Consider the following 20,186-nt stretch of genomic DNA (forward strand, 5'->3'; position numbering starts at 1 on the left):
ATAATACATTAATCATTTATTTCCTTTACAGTTAAATTTCATTGCAATAATTACTTCCTAAAGAATTAAACAAAATCATAATAACATTTACTTGTGCAAGGGTGGGGAAGGACATTTATCTTTATAGTTATTGCCATTTTGCTCCAAATTGTTGTAACTGCATGTTTTATGGGATTTACTTATTACTTGCTGGTTTATTTTGTTTGAACACTGTAACAAATTAGATTAAACAGCCTGAGGATTAAAGTTTTAAGCTCATTGTTCGGAAGTATCTTGTTTCAGGTTTTCATAAAAACAAACTTTTTATTTACATATGGAAAAATATGGAACATTTATTTAAAGGCTAAGTGATATAATATAATTACAACAAAGACAATAAAATATGTTATTTACTGGGAGAGGACTTTTGCAATTTCAAGAGCCACAGACTAAACCACAGAAAAAAAATGTTGCAATTAATGCAAGTTGCTCATTGATTTCCTGATTTACAGCAGCATTGGTTACTGGAAGCGATGTATATACCGTATATATACAGTAGGCTATGCAACAATGACAAAGATGGGGAAACTGAAGACAAACAAATAAACATGAACAATCTACAGAGACTGTCGTATTCACATTTAGAGGTCATTGTACGCAGAACTGAGCTGACTTGGTCAACTGATTCTTAGTCCTCCACCTCAATCCGCACATACAGATCGCTAAAATGTACCGTACGCAATATGATATGCAAATACTGCTTTGTGAATTTTCCATAAAAAGACTATGTGAACATTTTAATCAAAAATGGTTATGTTGATTTCCATAGTAAAGCTAAAGGCATGGTTAAGGCAACAATATGTAGAAATGCAAAGCTAACATGGACCTGGAAACAACACCACCTTGCTATGACATGCTAATGGATAAGCCTCTGTCAAAACAGGCTAATTTGGATTATGATCAGAAACTAGCGAGTTGACAGCTTCACCAACATAGCCAAACATCAAACAACTGCAACAACGCATGACATAAGAGCTTTTCACACAGACTCTGCATTATCGCCGCAGTGAAGGCTCGCCTTTTCTCCGCCTTTGTTTGTTCATACTGACCAAACAAAGGTGCTGCGAAACCAAAAGAGGTGTGACGGTACACATCATGGCGGTGAGATCTGTGTTTTTTTTCCTCCGGTTTCCACCTGTTAATCTAAACATGTATCTGCCGACTGTTTATAATCATATAGATGCTGTGATAATGTGTTGTGATTGAGATCCTGACCCACAATGCATCCTGGAAAGTGTCAAAGTTATGTTTTTGCTCTATATTACATAATCACATAATCACCATCGGTAAACAGTGGACCCTGTCTGGCTCTCACTCGCGGGGAGGGATGCTGTTTTTCCAGGGGGAGAGTTCACTGAAGTCTCGGTCAGGAGGGCTGACCGTCGTGGTGACTTTTTTTCAATACAAGTTTTGCCAGCGACAGCAACTACAACAACACAGTAGTGGAAGGAGACAAAGACATGACAAGTTAAAAGTTTTTTGCTCAAAATCGCGTCACATAATAACCGGCATTCAACTGGCCTGGCTCTGCTGCTGGGGACAGACGCTGTTTTTCAGGCAGAAATGTGATGAACAGTCGGTAGGACAGACATGACATGACATGACAGACATCAGTTGCCAAAGACACTACAAGTTACCACATTACTGTTGTTTGGTCATGTAACGTTGCTTTGTGGGTTGAAGTGTGGGACATTTCTCTTTTATTTGATAAGTAAAGTATGCGTGTAGCTGCCGGACTGTGAAAACCATCAGATCGACACACCCGTGATCTGCGCCTCTGGCTTTTTGTGTCAGCTTCACTACATCAAGCTTCCCATGTTGCCCAGTTAACGGTTAGCCTAAACATAGCTCTGAACCTTTGCCAGTGACAGTCACTTCCAGTCTTTCGTCTATCTTTAAATAACAAAGCACTTCCCTTTCAGTAACAACCACAAACATTCCCGTGACAGTTCCATCTTTGCAAACTGTGCGGATCTGATCAGCTGATTGTTTTGATCAGCAGTGAGCATCTGAGAGCAATTACCATAAATCCCAGTGTAAACTCTCCTGTGGGAGGTCAGGGCTATATGGACCAGGAGGGAAAGCCCTCGCCAGTAGTTACACCCGTTGTACAGTAACACTGCTGATCAAGTCATGACTTACTGTCTCTCACAGTAAAAATCACCAATCATGCTCGCCTGGAAGACACTTTTAGACTCGAGATGCATTGATTTATCTTTGCATTTACGACTTAAATCTTATCTCACTTCTTATCTCAAACTATCTCCCACTTACCTCGAATTTTATCATATCTTAACCTCACTCACTGCCGATGCCTGCACGGAACCAAACACTGATTAACAAGACAAACAGTCTACAGCCACGCTGTGCACCAGACACCAGATGAAGATGAGAATCATTCTGCTACTTCAACCATGACTGCCAATACCTTCACTATGACTTCCATAGCAGCCATTCAGCCGGAAGAGCATCCAACGCTGATGTTGTGTGATAGAGCCTTGTGTTACCAGTCATGTTGAAAAAACATTTCTTTATGTTTTAATCTTTGTGCACATGAGCAGTGTCACAAAGGACATTCCTAAACAATGAATGCTGTATTGTCAAGAATTCTCTTGACTGCAGCTGACCAATCTAATTTTTTCATGGTCAAGGTCACAGCTTTGTCCCCGAAAAATAAGCACATGGGAGAAGTTAGCTTTTCTAACATGTGGTGAAGATGTGTGTATTTGAACCCAAACCATGAACTTTTCCTAACCCCAACCATGTATTTTGTTGTCTAAACCTAATCAAACTGCACCAGAAAACTGTTTTTTTTTTCTTTCTTAAAACGTGAAAATAATAAGTCAGCTAAGTCAGTGGTCTTCAATCCCTAGTCCTTAAATGGTCAACTTGTCATCAAGCTCTGCTGAAGCCTGATAACTACCAAATTCATTTGAATCAGTCATGTTGGGGCAGGGAAACATCCTAAAACATGCACGGCAGGGGGGACGCCGAGGACCCCGAGGACCTAACTCTGGCCATAAATGGCAGCTATGTGAAAGGAAAGTTCATCAGTTCAGCGACCAAACTAGTATACAGGACCAGCTCTACAAGGTTTAAGTGACTTAAGGTTTTGGTGACCGCTCAATGAGACGACGTCACTAAGGCGACTGTTGGCTGTGTAGTCTTTATAATTACGTGTTTTCACTGTCTTATATTTCATTAGTTTTATGACAAACTGCAACTTTCTCAAGTTGAAAAATGATCTCTTTTTTTGGTCTCTCTCCGTTCACTACCATACATATTTTTCCAAAATAAGGTCATATAGGGAAACCGGAAGAGACATGACTTTGGCTCTCTACACCTACACACTCCGACCCCCCACCTCCAAGACAAAACCCACTTCCTGCCATCCTAAAATAGCTCAAACATCTGTACCATGACACCACTTGAACAAACACAACACAGAACAGTTCAATACAGGATGGCAGTGGGTTGACTTTGTGAGCATTTGGTAAACACTGTGGGCGGTGTCCTCCCCTCAACAGATAGGCCTGTTACAGTTTAATTACTTTTCTGGCATCCATAAAGTTGGAGGGACTTGTGCAACACCGGATGCTTATTTTCCATGATGCAGCACATAAAAGTCTTAGGTTCTACCATAAAAGAGTGAAGAAAAGACTCCCTCCCCTCCCTTTCCCTCTCCGGCACCACCCCTCTCTCTCCCACACACGTTGAAGGCAACATATCCATCATTGTTACCATTGAGTGTGCAATCTTTTCAGTGTTTGAGCAATACCCGAAACATGTTCCCTCAAGGAAGTCTGGCTATTTTGATACCTGTGAGCATTCCCATCTAAGGTGAGAGCAGACTCACTTTCTGATTGGATAATGAGCCGCGCTGGCGCGTGGCTGTGCCAGAATTGCGCCAGGTACATGAACCTGCTCGATGACGCTGTGGCCTTTATTTTTGGGTGATGATGAAATACTGTAGCCTCCACGCTCCCAACACACGCCACACCCAGCCCTACTTGTACTTGCCAAAGGATGCTTTTCAAATGGCACAGCCAGGTCCACATTCACCTAGAGCTTCTTCAGCCTATCATTATCTCCACTGTGCCGCTTCTGCCAGCCCTGAGTGGGAAGATGCGCTCTCTGTCAGACAGTGTCTCGGAACGTAGTGAGGATGGAGGCAGCGCGCCGCCGTCTGTCCCTTTCGATTTCCACCCGCACTCGCTGTCTTCTCGGGCGCACTTGCGCAACAGCAGGCAGCGCCGCGGAAAGTCTCGTTTTCTCACCTCGTGAACACGCGGCGAAGGAGGGGGGCGTGTGTGAGGAGGCGAGAGGGAAATCCATGACTTCCGCGTTTTTCCTCCCTGTATGAAACTATGTGCATAGTAGGGTATAAAAAGCCACCATGGTCCTCAGAGTCGCGACATTCACCTGAAGCCGCGGACCGGGCTGTGTGACAATAAGAGGACTAACTCGTGGAGGTCAAACACCTGGAGCCGTACGACTCCCACGACTTGCATTTGCACTTGAAGCCCTTGACAAGTGGACGGCGAGGCACCCTTCGGACATCAAGAGTAAAGAAATGGACGTTGAGTCTCTCCAGAAGAGCGGCCGCCGGCGGAGAGGCTGCCTGGACGCTTTCCTCGTCGCGTCCATCACCTTTCTGTTCGTGGCGGTGACAGCTGTGGCTTTCGGCGGGGCGATCGTTGTGATGGAGCTCAGGTCCAAACTGAACTCCCCGGGTCGCTCCCTACAGGTTGGGACGTCACATCTGACAGGAGACGCGCCGATTTCAGGATACAAGGTAAACAAAGTGACTGTTGCTCGTGAAAAAAGTCTCTGGCTCTGCTTTTCAAGTTGGACCCGTGTTCTGTGCACATTTTAACCCTCTTCATCTTTTTCTCTTTTGTGAACAGATGCAGAAATTTGTCTACCTACAAGCCGCCTCAGGTATGTCTGTTTTTATTTGTTATAGCAGGCATATAACACAAATGATTAGGGACAGAGTCACAAAAACATGCTAATTGTTTTATTTATTTATTAATACATAAATAAATAAATAAATAAATAAATAAATAAGAGTAGTTAGATGATGTTTTCTTCTATTAAGTGGAGTCTTTTTCCCTCCTCATGGACACACTTTAAAGATGTGGCCTAAAGATCCTTCTTCTGTATCGCTTTGATGACTTTAAAAGTAGAGTTACTTGTAGCTCTGCCGAATTTTCAGACTGAAAGCCAGACAACATCTGACAGGAATTATCAGACAAGCTTGCCCTGTGTAAACACCATCTAAATTACACGTGTTTTGTCTCCTCCTGCAGGCGATGTAAACAACTTCACCATGCACTGGGCTCCAGTACAGTACGGTCCTGGCGACTCTGTGGGAAGCAACTATGTGTTTGACCAAGATCAGCAATCTCTGAAGCCCCAACAGGCGGGGACTTACTTCATATACATTGATCTCAACCTCACCTGCACCTTCAGGTGTAAGGCAGGTGTCCTCAGAGTGAAGGTGGGCGATAAGCTCACCTGTGAAGTGGAGCTTCCTGAGAAGGCAGATGCAACACCTGTGAGCAAGAAGTGCTGGACAGTGAGCCCGATAAACGAGGAGGGACTGGTTACTAAGATGACTGCACCAAAGGAACTGCAGTACTGGAGAGTGGAGATGAACAGCTCGGGGTTGGGGATGTTTCTTGTGGACTAATGTGGACACTGTCGTGTTGCTGCTTCCATGAAGAGGCAGATCAGCCCTTGAACTTGTGGGTCGTCACCGAAAAGCAACACCGGTTTGTGGTTTCTTCAAGGCCGAGTCGGGGGAAATGGGCGCTGGAGACATTTTAAAGCTATTATGAAAGTTCTTGCAAACTGAACTTCGAAGACGATGAAGCTCAGCAGGATTTTAAAGTGGAGTCTGAGGAGAAGTTGCATTTATGACAATGCAAACAGCATACGGAAAAGACAAGACACTCACCTCCTTCTGTATAAATACGTATATACTGTATACTGTTACTCTGTGTATGATATATTTATTTACTGAAATTGAACTATTTATATTCTATTTATAATAATGTGTATTTTGATGTAGCTATCACTACATTAGTGTTGATGTGCAATATACGGCAAGTTCAATCAGCCTGCATTGTGTTAAATACGATTTTATTATAGCTCTGTCTTCATTTTATAAATGGCTCAGGGCCTAAAGTCACAGCTTACAAATTTATGTGATCCTGCTCCGTAACCGCAACAAGCTCAACAAGGACCTCATTAAGTCCTCTCGACTAAACAACAAGTGTATGTAAGTTGAGTCATTCAATCTTGTCTGGCAAATTATGAAAAACAGTTATGAGTAACACTTACAGAAACAAGCTCCTAGACAATGATCCTTCTGTAATCAAAAACATGACGAGAATGACTGAATATCTTTAATATGTGGACTCATGTAAGTCCTATGGACGAACTACATATTGTTGAATGTATTTCATTGTTATCCATATTAAACATGGATTCTGTGAACACTGAGATGACGAGTGTGAGAGTGATTGTGACAAAGTTTCACGTGGAATGTGAAGAGTTGGTAGAGGAAAGTTCTCTGCTGTTGCGCAGCCAATACCGGGAACTGTGTGTACATCACTTCCTGTTTATTTACCATAAAGTGTGGTTTAGAAAAAAAAACTGTGGGCCAGCAAACAAACACAATTACAACTCATGTGATGTATAAACCAAAGGTGCTGATGTCGGTGAAAACAAGTCTTACCTCCTCTTATGAAATACGAGTTACGGCTTTCATTTTGTAAGCGCACAAGCGAAGCAGAGGGCAAATATTGGAGCCTGAAAGGAAATGCTGAGTGCGATTTTTAAACATTATTCTTTCGTTTTTTTATGGCCACTCTTTCTTCATAATCAGTGATTCCCCAAATGAACAACACATAAGCAAAATACAATTCATTATTTATGTCCAAAACTACACATCAGTCCTAACAGATGGGTTTAGATCCTTTACTGAAAGTTGCAAGAATAAATATTTTAACAATAACAATTTATCAAATGAAAATGTGAAGTGTCAGTCAAATCTGCATCCGCCTTTGGTTTTAATTGAGCTCACAGCAGCTCATCTTTTAGCCGACCGCCCCACGGCTTTACTGGTTTGGTGCACTCGGTGCCCTCATAGTGTCGTTTTCAGCCACAGCAGGCAGCTGTTGTCAGAGAAAAAGCCCCGCTACCTGCTCAGCACCCAACAGCAGACAGGCTCACTTAATGACTAGTCACCAATAAATTGTGCAATTCCCATCACTTAGTTAAAAGTTAAGCACAATTAGTAATATATGACAGATATGGGATATTTTAAGGTTTGTTGAAAGCTCACACTAAACTGCATTGCTGACTAAATCTTGCATGCAGAACCAGTTTCAGGGGCATGAAAAGTTGGGGAAAAATTCTAATACATTTTGCAAATGTAGCCATTAAAGGTTTCTCCAGGAACCCTGCAAGCGAGCAAGGTTCCTTAAATATTCCCAGGGCTCCTTGAGGGTCTATGATTCAAAGAGTGTAGCTGGTGAACAATGTGCAGCATTCAGAAGCTAAAGAGGCTGAAATGTCCCTCTGTCAATTGATAGATACCCAAATCAGAGCTAAAAGAGAGTGAATATCGGACTTAAAAGTGTTACTGATAACTAAATATGATACTTCATCTCCCCCCTTCCAATGCAAGGAGCTTTTCTAATGTTAGCTAGCTGAAGTTAGCAATGTTAGCTTGTGAAACAAGCTGCCAACCACTTGAGGAGGCAGATAATTTGAACAACAGCAGTGTTGTGACGTGAATGCAATGATTACTTACAATGGAAACACTAAGTAGCTTACTTTGCTAAGCTAGCAAATGTTGGGGCAGTACAGTATGCTCGGCGCTGTAGAAATCAGCCATTTTTACTTTTCTTTTTTTTCTTTTCTTTTTTTCTTTCTTGCAACTACTTATGGCGTAATACTATTGGCTCACAAACCTTCTCAGAAGTTGGGACCAACCAGTAATTCTTACACATAAAAACATTATCAATATGACCTTTAAATTTAACTGGTAGACACAACTCCAAGTAAACGATAGTGTTGCTATGTAACCTCTGGATGTGTAAATAAACAACTGTTTGTGGAAAAGTTCACCATACCAACTCACAAGTTGATATACCCCATTATTGTGTTAACTGCTGCCCAAGGGTGTTCAAGCACCCAAATTAGGTTTGAGTATTATGGGGTCTCCAACCTATCAGCTGAGCGAAAGGCCTCTTTTGGTCTTGCTCTGTATGTGGTCGCACTGAGGGAATATCATTGGACTCTGTTCAAGAAAGCAGGATTAGATCAATCAGTCAATCAGTAGTTACAATAAATATATTCTCATGTGTGAGTTCACATTTGAACTCACACATGAGGTTCTCCATGTGTTTTGAGCTCTGAAGTTCTCAAAAAAAAAAGGTCCTTATAAAGCTGTCATTTTATTTTCATTACGTCATGACAATGTTGTGTGTTGAATACTTGTATGTTGAAGTAAACATGTATGTAACGCTGTGATCCTCCCCTCTCACTGAAGTGACAGTGCAGAAACAAGTGACTGGGGGGCGAGTGGCTGAGACAGACACCATTCTCCCTGTTACAAGACACTGTACCATCAACGTGAGCTGTTATTTTAAGGTAAAAACGTAACCTAATGTTGCTTTAATTTGTTAACACGATAACCGCACAAGGCAAATTTAAAGATGCATAAAATATTTGCAATCTGCATTGTTTAAATTCATTCTTCTTACATTCTTTGCCGACACATTGCCACCTGTAGATCAGTAGTTTGTGTGTGTGTTAAATGAGACGGGCACGTATTGTACTAGAGCTCAAAAGTAGACATTTATTTTGCCGGACGGCCTCTTTCAGACTGCATTTGTTGTGTAAATGATGTATATTTATGCTGATGCATTAATGTGTAAGCAGCCTTTTAATGTTGCAGCTCGGTCGAGTTTATACTGTTGGGTAGTTTAATTAAGAACGATGCATCATATTTTAAAGGCTGAATATGTGTAATGTTGTAAAATCTTAATCTTAAGCATAGTTGTCAAATGAATCTAATGGAGTAAAAACACAATGTGCTTGAGCAAATATATGCAATACACTAATCTAACGGTGCAATTACATGAAGTGTTTTTCTGCACAAAGCATTCATGCTCAAGCCGCAAGTGTATTATAATGTGTTTGTATCAGATACACAGATGTTTATCTGTGTCTTCAGGAAATGACCCAAATATTTCAGCTTCATCTGAGGTCAGTCTTTCCACTCCCCTGTTCCGTCTCAGTGGTGATTTGGTTACCTGTCTGTCTACCTGTCTACAAGGTTTCCTGTTTTCACACTGTTCTCATGCACCCGTTGCTTCTTGTTTCGCCTCTTTTTCCACCGTAATTCCCTGGCAGAATTCCCTCGTTGGTTGCCGAACTCGCCTTACTTGTTTCTACTTAACACTCTTTGTCTTTTTTTTTTTTCCATTTCACACATTGCACTTTTTGCAAAACTTTCCCCTGTACACAGTGAGAAGAGCTGAGTCAGCCACAGCAACCTCAGTAGTCTTCCCCTCTATCCTCTCCTCGGTGCATCCTCACTCAACCACATCCTGCTATTCACACACACACAAACACACACAGCTTTGCAGGTGTTTGTGTTTGTTGTGAACTGATAAACCTGCAGCTTATGCGATGCAACTTATTGAGCTATGCATGTTGCAATTCTGTGGTTTGTCTCAGTGTGCTGATGGTATCCAAGCTGGTTCCAAACAGTCTTGTCTGTGTATGCATGGTGTATTTTGTGAGCAAGTTACAATCTTATCAGGAACTGACGCTACCTCATATTTTTGTTTGATAAGAAACAGCATTTTATTCACACAACAAAATATATAACAATCATCAAGTAGGATTATATAACCTGAATATCAGGTACTTTTTATGATATCACAACCATTTGTTGCTTTTTCATAAGTAATTCAAATACATTCATCGAGTACGGTATAATTTAAATCATATATATATCACATATATTAGAAATATACAATTCACCACAATATATGGTGTCAATTAACACAGAGACATAGAATCTGATCACAATGTGGAACAGAGGTGTTTGCCTCTAAGGAGATATCATAAAGGCACCCATCAGGTTTTCAGTAGTTCCTGGGCGGATCTTCTGTATATCATCCAATGTGACAAAAATTTGATCTCCGATCTGCAGCTGGAAGATCCCAGAGAGGAAACTGTTCCACAGGTCCTCCCCTACCTCTGTAGTCATTTCACTTGAAGGTTTCGGGCAGCGGAAACTAGAGGAAACATGTACAAGATGTCACAAAGCGAACTCACCACAACGTAACGAAGACAGCACTTTCATTTAAACACACAGAAGCGAAGATACAAACAGGTTGCGCTCAGAAAAGCACTGCGACAGAGGAAGGAAGCAAGGCGTGGCACATTGACTAACCTTTTTGATTTCATAAGTTCTATAGGCCTGCCATAGGCCTGGGTGTCTTTCATCACCTTGTGCTGGATAAGCAAACAATCCCCTGCAGCATTTATTGTCACTTTTGAGTAGAGGTAGTAGTAACCGTCCTTATTGACCAACAACCGACCATTGTTGTAGCCCATGTTGTGGGTGACAGCTTCGCCACCTCTATGTATCCACTGCACCACGTTGTTGTCTCCTGCAGGATTCTTGGAGCCTGGGAAAAAGATGAGAAAGAAGAGGGGAAGTGAATCAAAAGAACACAAAACATGAGTTCAGATGAAACACTGAGATATAGAATATTTAGGTTTGAGTATTATGGGGTCTCCAACCTATCAGCTGAGCGAAAGGCCTCTTTTGGTCTTGCTCTGTATATGGTTGCACTGAGGGAATATCATTGGACTCTGTTCAAGAAAGCAGGATTAGATCAATCAGTCAATCAGTAGTTAGAATAAATATCAGTTCACATTTGAACTCACACATGAGGTTTTCCATGTGTTTTGAGCTCTGAAGTTCTCAAAAAAAAAAAAGGTCCTTATAAAGCTGTCATTTTATTTTTAACATTGTATCTTGTAGTCAAATCATCTTAGCTGTTGACAGCGGCTAAATATTGCACATATGTGGTTGATCTTCACAGACAACATGGCAAAAGAGAGTAACTCAATACCTTTAGGTTGTTCTTGACCCATTATGGTCCCATCCTGAACAGAAAAAAAGAGTTAAACCTCAAAGCTCCAACAAACAACCAGCCATAACCTGTATAAGACATGGATATTGTACACCCACAATTACCTTCTGCTGGGATGTTTGGGGATTGGACACGTTCTGGCAGAGAGGATGAGGCTTACAGAGGACATGCAGGGAGAGGAAGCAAAAAAGAGAGGGAGAAATAAATATTGAGCTCACTGGAGAAAAATCTGTGGGTGTTTTTAGGCAAGATGTCAAAAGTTCAAGAACGTGTAAGAACAGGAAGTGATGTGCTTTGGGGAAACCAATCGAAATGTCCATGTAGAGGAGTGGACGTGTGAAAATATTCATACATCTAGCATACATACATACAAACACCTTAACACTTTCATTTAACAATACATATAAAGAAAAAAAGTTTGGCCAGATTTTAAAACCAGAAAATGTTAATGGGTTAGACATTGTATTTATGCTGGACAACTCAGAGGACAACTATAGGCCTGGCATATTGTGATTTCGTATAACCAGAGGTGGAGGTAACTAATAACAGCTACCGACATACCTACAGTACCTACCTATCTACCTGCCTACCTACCTATTTAATGGCAGCTACAGTTAGCAGCAGCTACTCACGTCATATTCTGTTCCCGAATAGTTTTGTTATGAATGAGTGGTGACCAATTCTTACATTGCACCTTGTTGCACCTTGCAAGTATTAGTTTTATACGGGAGGTTCTACTTGTAATTGAGTGATATTTCAGTAATGTAACTGTGCTTATACTTGAGTACAGATTTTCAGTAATCTTTCCACCACTGGGCATAACAACAAACATCGAGGCCCTTAATTTCAAACCTTAAACAGAAAAAAACATTTAAATTTTTTTTTAAATACATTTAAGTTGTTTTGTATGCTACATGCCAACTCTCTCCCTGTAGCTGGTAAAGGTCTATTACTCTCTTTGTTATTCTCAATAAAACACGGCATTGCATAGTCTCTCAGGTTCAATTTTTAAATGACATATTACATAACATGCAGAGTGTAAAGCACAGAGAGGCTGGTGTGTGTTTACATCATTATGAAACTGTCTTAGAGAAGTGAAGTTATACTGTGGGTTTGCATTTGAGAGCAAAAGGAAAGGGAAGTAGAACTAGAGAATGAGTCCATTTGTCACAGACCTGTCATTTAAAAGGCAAGTGATGACCCCAATACAAATGTGTTTAACTCTCCGCTTGTATGGAGTCTGGTTATGACGTAGAGAAAGTAGGGAAATTCTAGAGAAAAGGAATTTCCACGTGCTCCAAGCCCCGCGACCTAGCCCTGCACACACACACACACACACACACACACACACACACACACACACAGACACAGACACAGACACATCAGACATCAGACATTAGTCTCACCTCTGTTTTTTTATACAGATTGTAGATTAAACATCCTTCGACAACAAGTCCCAACATGGTGAGTCCTATCAGCAGGAGAAGAAACTTTTGGCCGACTCTCGCCCACCTCGGTGTCTTTCCGCTGGGCACGGAGTCGTAGTTGGCCTGGCTGTCAACCACAAACACCTGGGGACACGTACCCACGCCACCCTCAGCCATCACACCAGATTGCATTCCACCTGGGGCCTGAAGGCTAAAGGACAAAGGGCCTGATGTGGCGAGGGAGGGAAAGAGACAGGGTTTAGGGTTAGGTAAATCAAAAAAACACAAATCAAAAATCCAATCAACAGGATTCGTGGACATGGACACAGATTTGATATTGTTTTCTTGACTCTCAGCACGTGCCAGCACCACGCTATTTTTGAGTGAATGAATCACAACATTTTTAACCAAGATGGAGTCACAGTGAGGAGGCTGGGGGACATAGTCCAGGACCGTCACGCCAGAATCCAATCAAATCAAGCCTGTGGTTAGGTCGAGGCAACAAAAACAGTTTGGTGCACTATGTAGTTTTAATCAGAAGAGAGAGATCTTCATTGACTGATTTTTTATGCCTAAACAAACAAAAAAATCTCTTGTTTTCATGACTGAATACACTGAATAAACAAACTAACTAACCTTAAAATACAACACAATTTCATACTGTTTTACTTTGTTTACATGCCACCTGTCTAGCTGCAGGTAAAGACAATGATTTTCATGATGTGTCAATAAAAATCAATTCATGAAATGTTGATGAAGAATAATCCACAGGATTTATGCACATAGGCACATCATTTTCCATTTGAAACTCAACATTCAACACTCAACAAATTGAATCATGTACATAATCCATCACCATTTGAGGAAGTGCTGTAATGCTGGGTTGATTGGAGAGATTAGAAAAAGCAAATAAATAGGCAGACAGAAGCAGACATGAGACACACAGTCAGCAGAAGTACAGATGTGACCTCACTGTATCATCTGCTCACAGTGGGTAGATGCAACGCAACCAGCTTCTGGGAAACAAAAGGGATTTCAACATACCCTGACTACTGCAAGCGCACAAGGAGAGAATGCCTCAACCGGTCCAATGAATCAAAGCCAAATGTCCTATTCTTATTGTTCAAGGCAGTTCAGAGAGGCAGTGATTACCTTGGATTTAAATGTGCACAAGATGTTTAGTGCCAGAGCTCAGTCAACCATCCAGCAGCACGGGCACTTCTCACACCTCTGACGCTCCTCTGGGACATTGAATGACAAAAAAAACATGATTAAAAATAATAATAAGAAGAACATTAATAGCATTCTCTGAGATACCACTGTCCACTACGACTTCTCCTCCAGATGTCTCACCTTCTGAGAGAAGAAAATCCTCTGCCTGCACCGAGTTACAGATCTCTTCACTCCCTCACCTCTTGCGTCTGCTTGCCTGCTGTCAACTATCACTAATATTGCTTTTTTTTTCGAGCCAGCGCATGTAAGGAGGAAATGAAGATGACATGGGGAAGAGGGTTAGAGAGAGAGATAGATACAGAGCGAAAGAGAGTGAGTAGTGTGCGTGTGAGTGTGTGTGGGACACTCCCTACAACTACTGAATATAGTTATCGTCCCTCAGCTGACACTTCCTCTCTCTTCAATTTGTTCACTCTGCGTGTCTCGTGTTCTGCTGATCACTTTTCGTTTGTTTTGTCAGTGTCTGTTGCTGTTGCTGTTGCTGTAGCTGTTTTGGCCGTGCAGTTTCTGAGAAACTTACACAATTGTTTTGTCAAGTTGAGCCACATTCTCATTTATGTGGAAAAGTGCGTTGTGATGTTAATAACAGCAGAGACGGTTTTAGAGGTTGAGTTTGGGCGGAACAGGCTATTAACTTCACCAAAATTCATCTGTACTTTTGACCGCTACCCTCGGCTGCAGCTATCACCCACAGTCTGATTCAACTGCACTTTATTGCATACTGAGTATTCGCTTCCTCTACCATGTGGCTGCTTCTTGCTCATTCATTTGCACATGTTGCTTCAATTATAATTAGTCAAACTCATCACCTAATCAGAACAACTTTCGGTAACTGGCGATGAAGGTGTACTTTAAGGTCTTTGTTCTACGCAAACACTGCTTTGTTCAAGAGTTGCTTCACTTTACAGGGAGTGATCAAAAACACATTTTCCCCCTTACTTGCAGTGTTATCTATCCCTTGAGACCGTTTTGGTTGGAGAGTTTTGGAGATATTGATGGAAGTCAGCCTTCTCTAGCTAGTCACCTACCTCTCGTCCATGAGCAGATACACGTTTCCGTCTGTGTGTTGATTTGTGTGCTGTGTAGAAAACAGTTCTGCCATCTGGATTATCGTGAGTAACCAGGTTGTGATTTCTGGGAAAGAGAAATCACTTTTGAGTTTGTCCAATGTCTTTCTTCTGAGCTTTGAACACCACAAGCCGAGTCCGATCTAGTTCCTATATCCTGTCGATAAGGCAGACATCTCTTCAGCAGATAACTCCAAAGCTCGGCAACTCACACCACAATAATCTAGACAGATAAATAGCACGACAGAACATATTTTGTGGCCAACTGTCCCTTTAAGTCCTAATGCCCTCTTCCCTTTTTTACAACATAGTTTCTATTATGGGTGATTCATCAATACATTTATGAGTTCTCTTTTTTGGTACAATGTGCTTTTGCCTGATTTGTTTTGCTTACAACATCCCACCAAAGTAATTCCACCTTACAAAAGTGTGGACAGCTCAGATTTAGTCACATTATGGTTCTTCTTTTAACTTCACATGACTCTGACCCAAACATTCTGAGAAATACTTTCATTTTCCTCGTTTTATCTAAGAAATCTATGTCTTTCTCTTCCAATAAAATGTTTGAGTTAGAAAAAGAGATGACTGCACTTTATTCAGAGCAAAACTCGAACTCAAAGCTCAGAGCAATTTGAAACCAATCTAGGGTTTTTTCTTTGTTGTGGGAGGGGGCAGTTTGTCGTGACAGACTCCATATGGTGAAACTACACTGCATACACTTTTACTGACACACACACACACACACCCACACACAGAGTGGTGTTTAGAGGAGATAAAGACTCAGGGAGGACAGACGGAAGTCTATGGTCTTGGCGGGCCACTGTGGTTGTTGCTTGTTAAATGCACTTCTTGAGAGAGACAGAGAGGTAGACCTGCACATGTATGGAAGCCCAGAAGTGACTGCTACTGTGTGAATAATACATGAAATAGTTTACATGGTCCCCCATTTTACTGGCTCTTTTAATTTTTTCATTTGCATTCATACATTTTCATCTCGCCTTCCTGTTGAACCATTATCTATTTCCTTTTGCCAGACAACATCGCTCTGTATTCTTTGATGATTTCACACGGCTGCTCTGGTCTCTGTGTTTCATATTTTCTTAATATTTCCCTTTTTCATTGTTGCCCATTTATAATATAATCTAAATCTAAATCATGAGTCTAATGTATCTGTATGTCTTCAGCAAATATTGATAAGGCTCCTGATTTCTAATATTAGTACGAACACACAAAAATCAAATCAGTCATGTTGTTGATTTATTGCTTTATTTTATTATTGATTTATTTTAATTTTTTGCTTTTTTGGAAGTAAACTATAGGCACACTGTCGCACTGTCATGACTTGTTGAGTCACGTGAACAGAACCGAGCCATCGTTAATGTTACAGCTGTGGTTTTCCCCACTATGACACATCAAAAGATCTGCTGTGGAAAAAGGCTGCGGGCTGATAAAAGCAGGTTAAACCAACAACTGACAACCTTGCGGCCCTGTGGTTACTGATGTGTATTATTTCTATAGTTAACCACAAATTACAGTCTGAGGTTACTCATGCAACAAACATGAGTAACAAAGCAAACATGCCGATCGCTTCACATTGACTTACAACAACAACAACTGTTTAACTAAAAAGCTAGCTACTGTATGAAAAATGAGAGATATGTTTTAGGTTAACTATTTAGCAAGCATTGTTATATTTACCGTTATTGTCAATGCTTGCCAGGTGACGCCTGAATAAACCCTACTCATCCATAAGTTTCTTACTTGCAGCTGTGTCTGTCCTGCTGTGACATGTTGCACGGATTTAATGGATCCATAGTAACCAGAGTGTGATACTAACAGTGTAGCTACAGGACAGTACACAGCAATTTAGAGTGTCAAATTAACTCTTATGACTATTAACATCCTTTGGTGTTTGATTACTAAGTATATTATTTCATCAGCTGCTGTTTTCAACTGTTAAGCTTGAAGGTAGGAGTAACACTTTAACCTGATTTTGACGTGAAAAGGACAAGGGGCATTTTAGAAATACTAAAGTCATGGGCTCCCCCAGTAACAACCTGCAGACCCTAAACTGGTTGGAAGTTTTTCTTTGAAGTTGGATTTTCATTCATATGACAATTACACGTGAGTCAAGATTGTAATGTCATCATTGGTAACTATGCCCCCAGAACTCATGGTCTAAACCAAGTTATTGTTAGAAATTAACATTCATTTTATTTAACACAATTTAATTAGAATCATTACTGATGCTGTTGTTGTTGATCATTTTGACCATATTATTATTGATATCACTATTAATGAACATAATCTTGGTTTAAACCTGTCACCCACAACCAACCATAAATATTGATATTATTGATATAATTATTATTCTACTTGCTTCCTGTATCTGCTCGGGTGCAGACGCCTTTCTGCTTGCTCTCGCTTCTGCTTCCATTTTTTCCACTGTTATTCTTTTTTCCTCACTGAGAGATTACAAGCAGTGACTCCTGGATATTTAGAAACCACTGGCATTATAATTAATTGAAGATAAAGTAGGCTGCTGCCTTATTTCAACATTTTTTTCTGAACTCTGAACGTGGCCTACCATTTAGCACAAGCCTGTTAGCAGCTAAAGCTAACTAGTGCCTCCCTTTACCGTGGACAAATTGCTGTACTGGAAACCAAGGTCCACCGGATAGACGTAAATGTGGACGTGAACAGACTATGTGGGAACGACACCGCTCTTCGACAGAATCAGAACAGCAGACAAGAACCTACTAATACACGGCTAATTAGCCCCAAAAATGGTACGACGAAGCAGGAGGACTGTGCACCAGGTAATAAATCAAGGAATATTATTTATTGCTGGAACACTCTTGGCACAAGACCGAAAGATAAATTGTTTCACTCAGGTATGTGAGAATGAGTAACAGGCAGAGCCCAGCGCCCTGAGATTTGTGATGCGACTGTTTGGCCCGCTATGTCGATATGGTCTCTGACATCTCAGAAGGAATTCTGGACATCGTTGCTGAACCACCAATGGCGAAATCTCTCATTTTACACACAGGAGCCTTTGATGTCGTGAAGCAACAGTCTGAGGTATTGAAACAAGACTGTATTGATCTGTTGAGCAAAGTCAGATCACTTGATACTGTGGTGTTTGTCAGTGGCCCTCTATCGACTGTCCGATGAGGTGATGACAATTTTAACATTGTCTGGGAACGCAGACATCTCTTCGAGGCAGATGGATCTTGCCTTAACAAGTCAGAGGTACGATTGTCTACCTCCAACATATTTTACTCTGTGCATCACACATCAGTTGCTTGTCAATGACAAGAGGCGAGACAAACCAAAACAAACAATAAGACGGCACTCTGGAGGTAAGTTTTGAACATAGAAGAGCTCGAAGCCAGGAGGATCTTTGGCCACCCAAGGGGAGTGCCCTCCAGTCTCGACGGGAAGGGGCCTCCACTCTTCGTCAGAATCATCCTCTGTCTCAATGTCACAATCTGATGACGGCACAGCCAAATCCTGTCTGGGTAGAAAATACAACTAACTCGAACTGATATGTGCCGGGTCCAGGCCACAAAGCTCATATCATTAATGTTTGAATCTTTGATTGTGTATTAATTGTTGGTGACTTTAACATCCGTGTTGACAAACCTGAGGACAGAGGGACTAAAGAACTGTGTTGTGTCCTTGATAACTTTGGACTGTCTCCAAGGGTCTGATCATTTCTAAGGTTCTTGTGGATCTGGTTTTGCTCTCTCTGATCATCACTGTGTTTTCTTTGAGAGTTATATGTCTGTGTACACAAATGTTCAAACTGAGGTCGTCTCAAAACGCTACGTCACTGAAAACACCAGTGACATATTCATTGAGGCTTTCTCTTCCACACCTCCCCTGTCCAGGTTCTCTGTCAATGACCTTGCAGACCATTTCAGTTCTATTATTACAGATGTTATTGATGCCATTGCACCCACTAAAGTGAAGGTGGTTTCCAATAAGAAAAAATCTCCTTGGAGAAATGCCACACTGATCAAAAATGGGGGAAAAAAGGAATGTCGAAAAGCAGAGCGCAGGTGGCGAAAAACAAATCTCCAGGTTCATTTTGACATTTAAAAGAGAGACTTTACATCTTTAATTTAAAAGTGAAAAAGTCATGGCTGTCCTTCTCAGACATTATCACCAAAAACAATAATAATGCACGTGTCCTGTTTGCTACTGTTGACAGGCTAACAAACCCTCCTGTGCCAGTAGCCTCTGAACATCTATCTACCAGGGCGTGTAATGATTTTATATCCTTCCTCACTGCCAAAATTGAGAAAATTAGACAAGCGGTCAGTGCCACCGTGCCAGGTACAGGAGGTGTGTTGTCCATGTGTCCACCTAAAACCAACTCAAATATCATGACACTATTTGATACAATCAATGACAAAAACCTGCAAGACATAATAAAGCATTTGAAATCTTCCTCCTGCTGCTGCCTTGATATTTGGCCAGCAGGGTTCTTCAAAAAAGTTTCAGACTGGATGACTCCACATCGTTAACATGTGTCTTCTCTCAGGCGTCTCCCAACAAGCCATGACAACTGAAATATTTATGAGCACAGAATGAATGACTAACAGTTTCTGCTCAGCTTCAATCTGTATTGCTGAAGACTACAAGCCAAGCGAGAAATCTTGGTGTAGTCATGGCCTTTCAGGAGCCACACTATGACAATTACAAAGTAATGACTTAGTAATTACTAAGAATATCAAGGATTAAAGGATTTATGTCTCAGCTGAAGTTGTAAAAACTTGTACATGCACGTATCTTCAGCTGACTTTACGCTGGCTTCCTGTCTGTCAATACATTTCAAAATCCCACTGTTGGTTTATAAGACACTTTGTGGTTTAGGGCCAAAATACATTTCTGATCTACTGCTACGTTATGAACCATCCAGACCTCTGAGGTCGTCAGGTTCAAGTCTGCTTCAGTCCCTACAGTCAAAACTAAACGTGGAGAAGCAGCATTCAGTTATTATACGCCACATATCTGGAACAAACTCCCAGAAAACTGCAGGTCTGCTCCAACTCTCACCTCTTTTAAATCAAGGCTGAAGACCTTTCTGTTTGCCGCTGCCTTTCACTGAAGCAATTTTAAGGCTTTGGAATACACTGTGACTTTTATTCTTTAGTCTTGTCTCTTTTAAACCTATTCTACTTTAACTTAATTTCCTATTTCTTAGCTTGTTTTAATGTTTT

At 41.1% G+C, this 20,186-nt stretch overlaps 2 protein-coding genes across 2 annotated transcripts; one reads left to right on the forward strand and one right to left on the reverse strand.

Moving 5' to 3' along the window:
- Nucleotides 1–4,416: 4,416 nt before the first annotated feature.
- LOC311264473 (uncharacterized protein) lies at nucleotides 4,417–6,549 on the forward strand. Its single transcript, XM_084365356.1, has 3 exons — nucleotides 4,417–4,834; nucleotides 4,947–4,980; nucleotides 5,352–6,549. The coding sequence occupies exons 1-3, from the start codon at nucleotides 4,613–4,615 to the stop codon at nucleotides 5,732–5,734; spliced, it is 639 nt and encodes a 212-aa protein (XP_084221482.1). The 5' UTR covers nucleotides 4,417–4,612; the 3' UTR covers nucleotides 5,735–6,549.
- Nucleotides 6,550–9,983: 3,434 nt separating this feature from the next.
- LOC311271235 (TNF superfamily member 14) lies at nucleotides 9,984–14,101 on the reverse strand. Its single transcript, XM_084376833.1, has 8 exons — nucleotides 14,012–14,101; nucleotides 13,811–13,899; nucleotides 12,638–12,885; nucleotides 11,336–11,386; nucleotides 11,211–11,244; nucleotides 10,876–10,947; nucleotides 10,523–10,760; nucleotides 9,984–10,364 (listed from the first exon to the last, which is right to left on the reverse strand). The coding sequence occupies exons 3-8, from the start codon at nucleotides 12,848–12,850 to the stop codon at nucleotides 10,178–10,180; spliced, it is 795 nt and encodes a 264-aa protein (XP_084232959.1). The 5' UTR covers nucleotides 12,851–12,885; nucleotides 13,811–13,899; nucleotides 14,012–14,101; the 3' UTR covers nucleotides 9,984–10,177.
- Between the last annotated feature and the right edge of the window lie 6,085 nt (nucleotides 14,102–20,186).

This window comes from Pagrus pagrus, assembly GCF_965226575.1.
Source record: "Pagrus pagrus genome assembly, chromosome: 2".
NCBI classification, from domain to species: Eukaryota; Metazoa; Chordata; class Actinopteri; order Spariformes; family Sparidae; genus Pagrus; species Pagrus pagrus.

Excerpts from the sequence above, each read along its gene's own strand:
- LOC311264473 (XM_084365356.1), top strand. The coding sequence starts at position 4,613 with ATGGACGTTGAGTCTCTCCAGAAGAGCGGCCGCCGGCGGAGAGGCTGC. Across the intron at positions 4,835-4,946 it reads CGCCGATTTCAGGATACAAG|ATGCAGAAATTTGTCTACCT; the intron begins GTAAACAAAGTG and ends TTTTGTGAACAG. Across the intron at positions 4,981-5,351 it reads CTACCTACAAGCCGCCTCAG|GCGATGTAAACAACTTCACC; the intron begins GTATGTCTGTTT and ends CTCCTCCTGCAG.
- LOC311271235 (XM_084376833.1), bottom strand. The coding sequence starts at position 12,850 with ATGCAATCTGGTGTGATGGCTGAGGGTGGCGTGGGTACGTGTCCCCAG. Across the intron at positions 10,761-10,875 it reads GCCTTTCGCTCAGCTGATAG|GCTCCAAGAATCCTGCAGGA; the intron begins GTTGGAGACCCC and ends TCTTTTTCCCAG. Across the intron at positions 10,365-10,522 it reads GAACTTATGAAATCAAAAAG|TTTCCGCTGCCCGAAACCTT; the intron begins GTTAGTCAATGT and ends TGTTTCCTCTAG.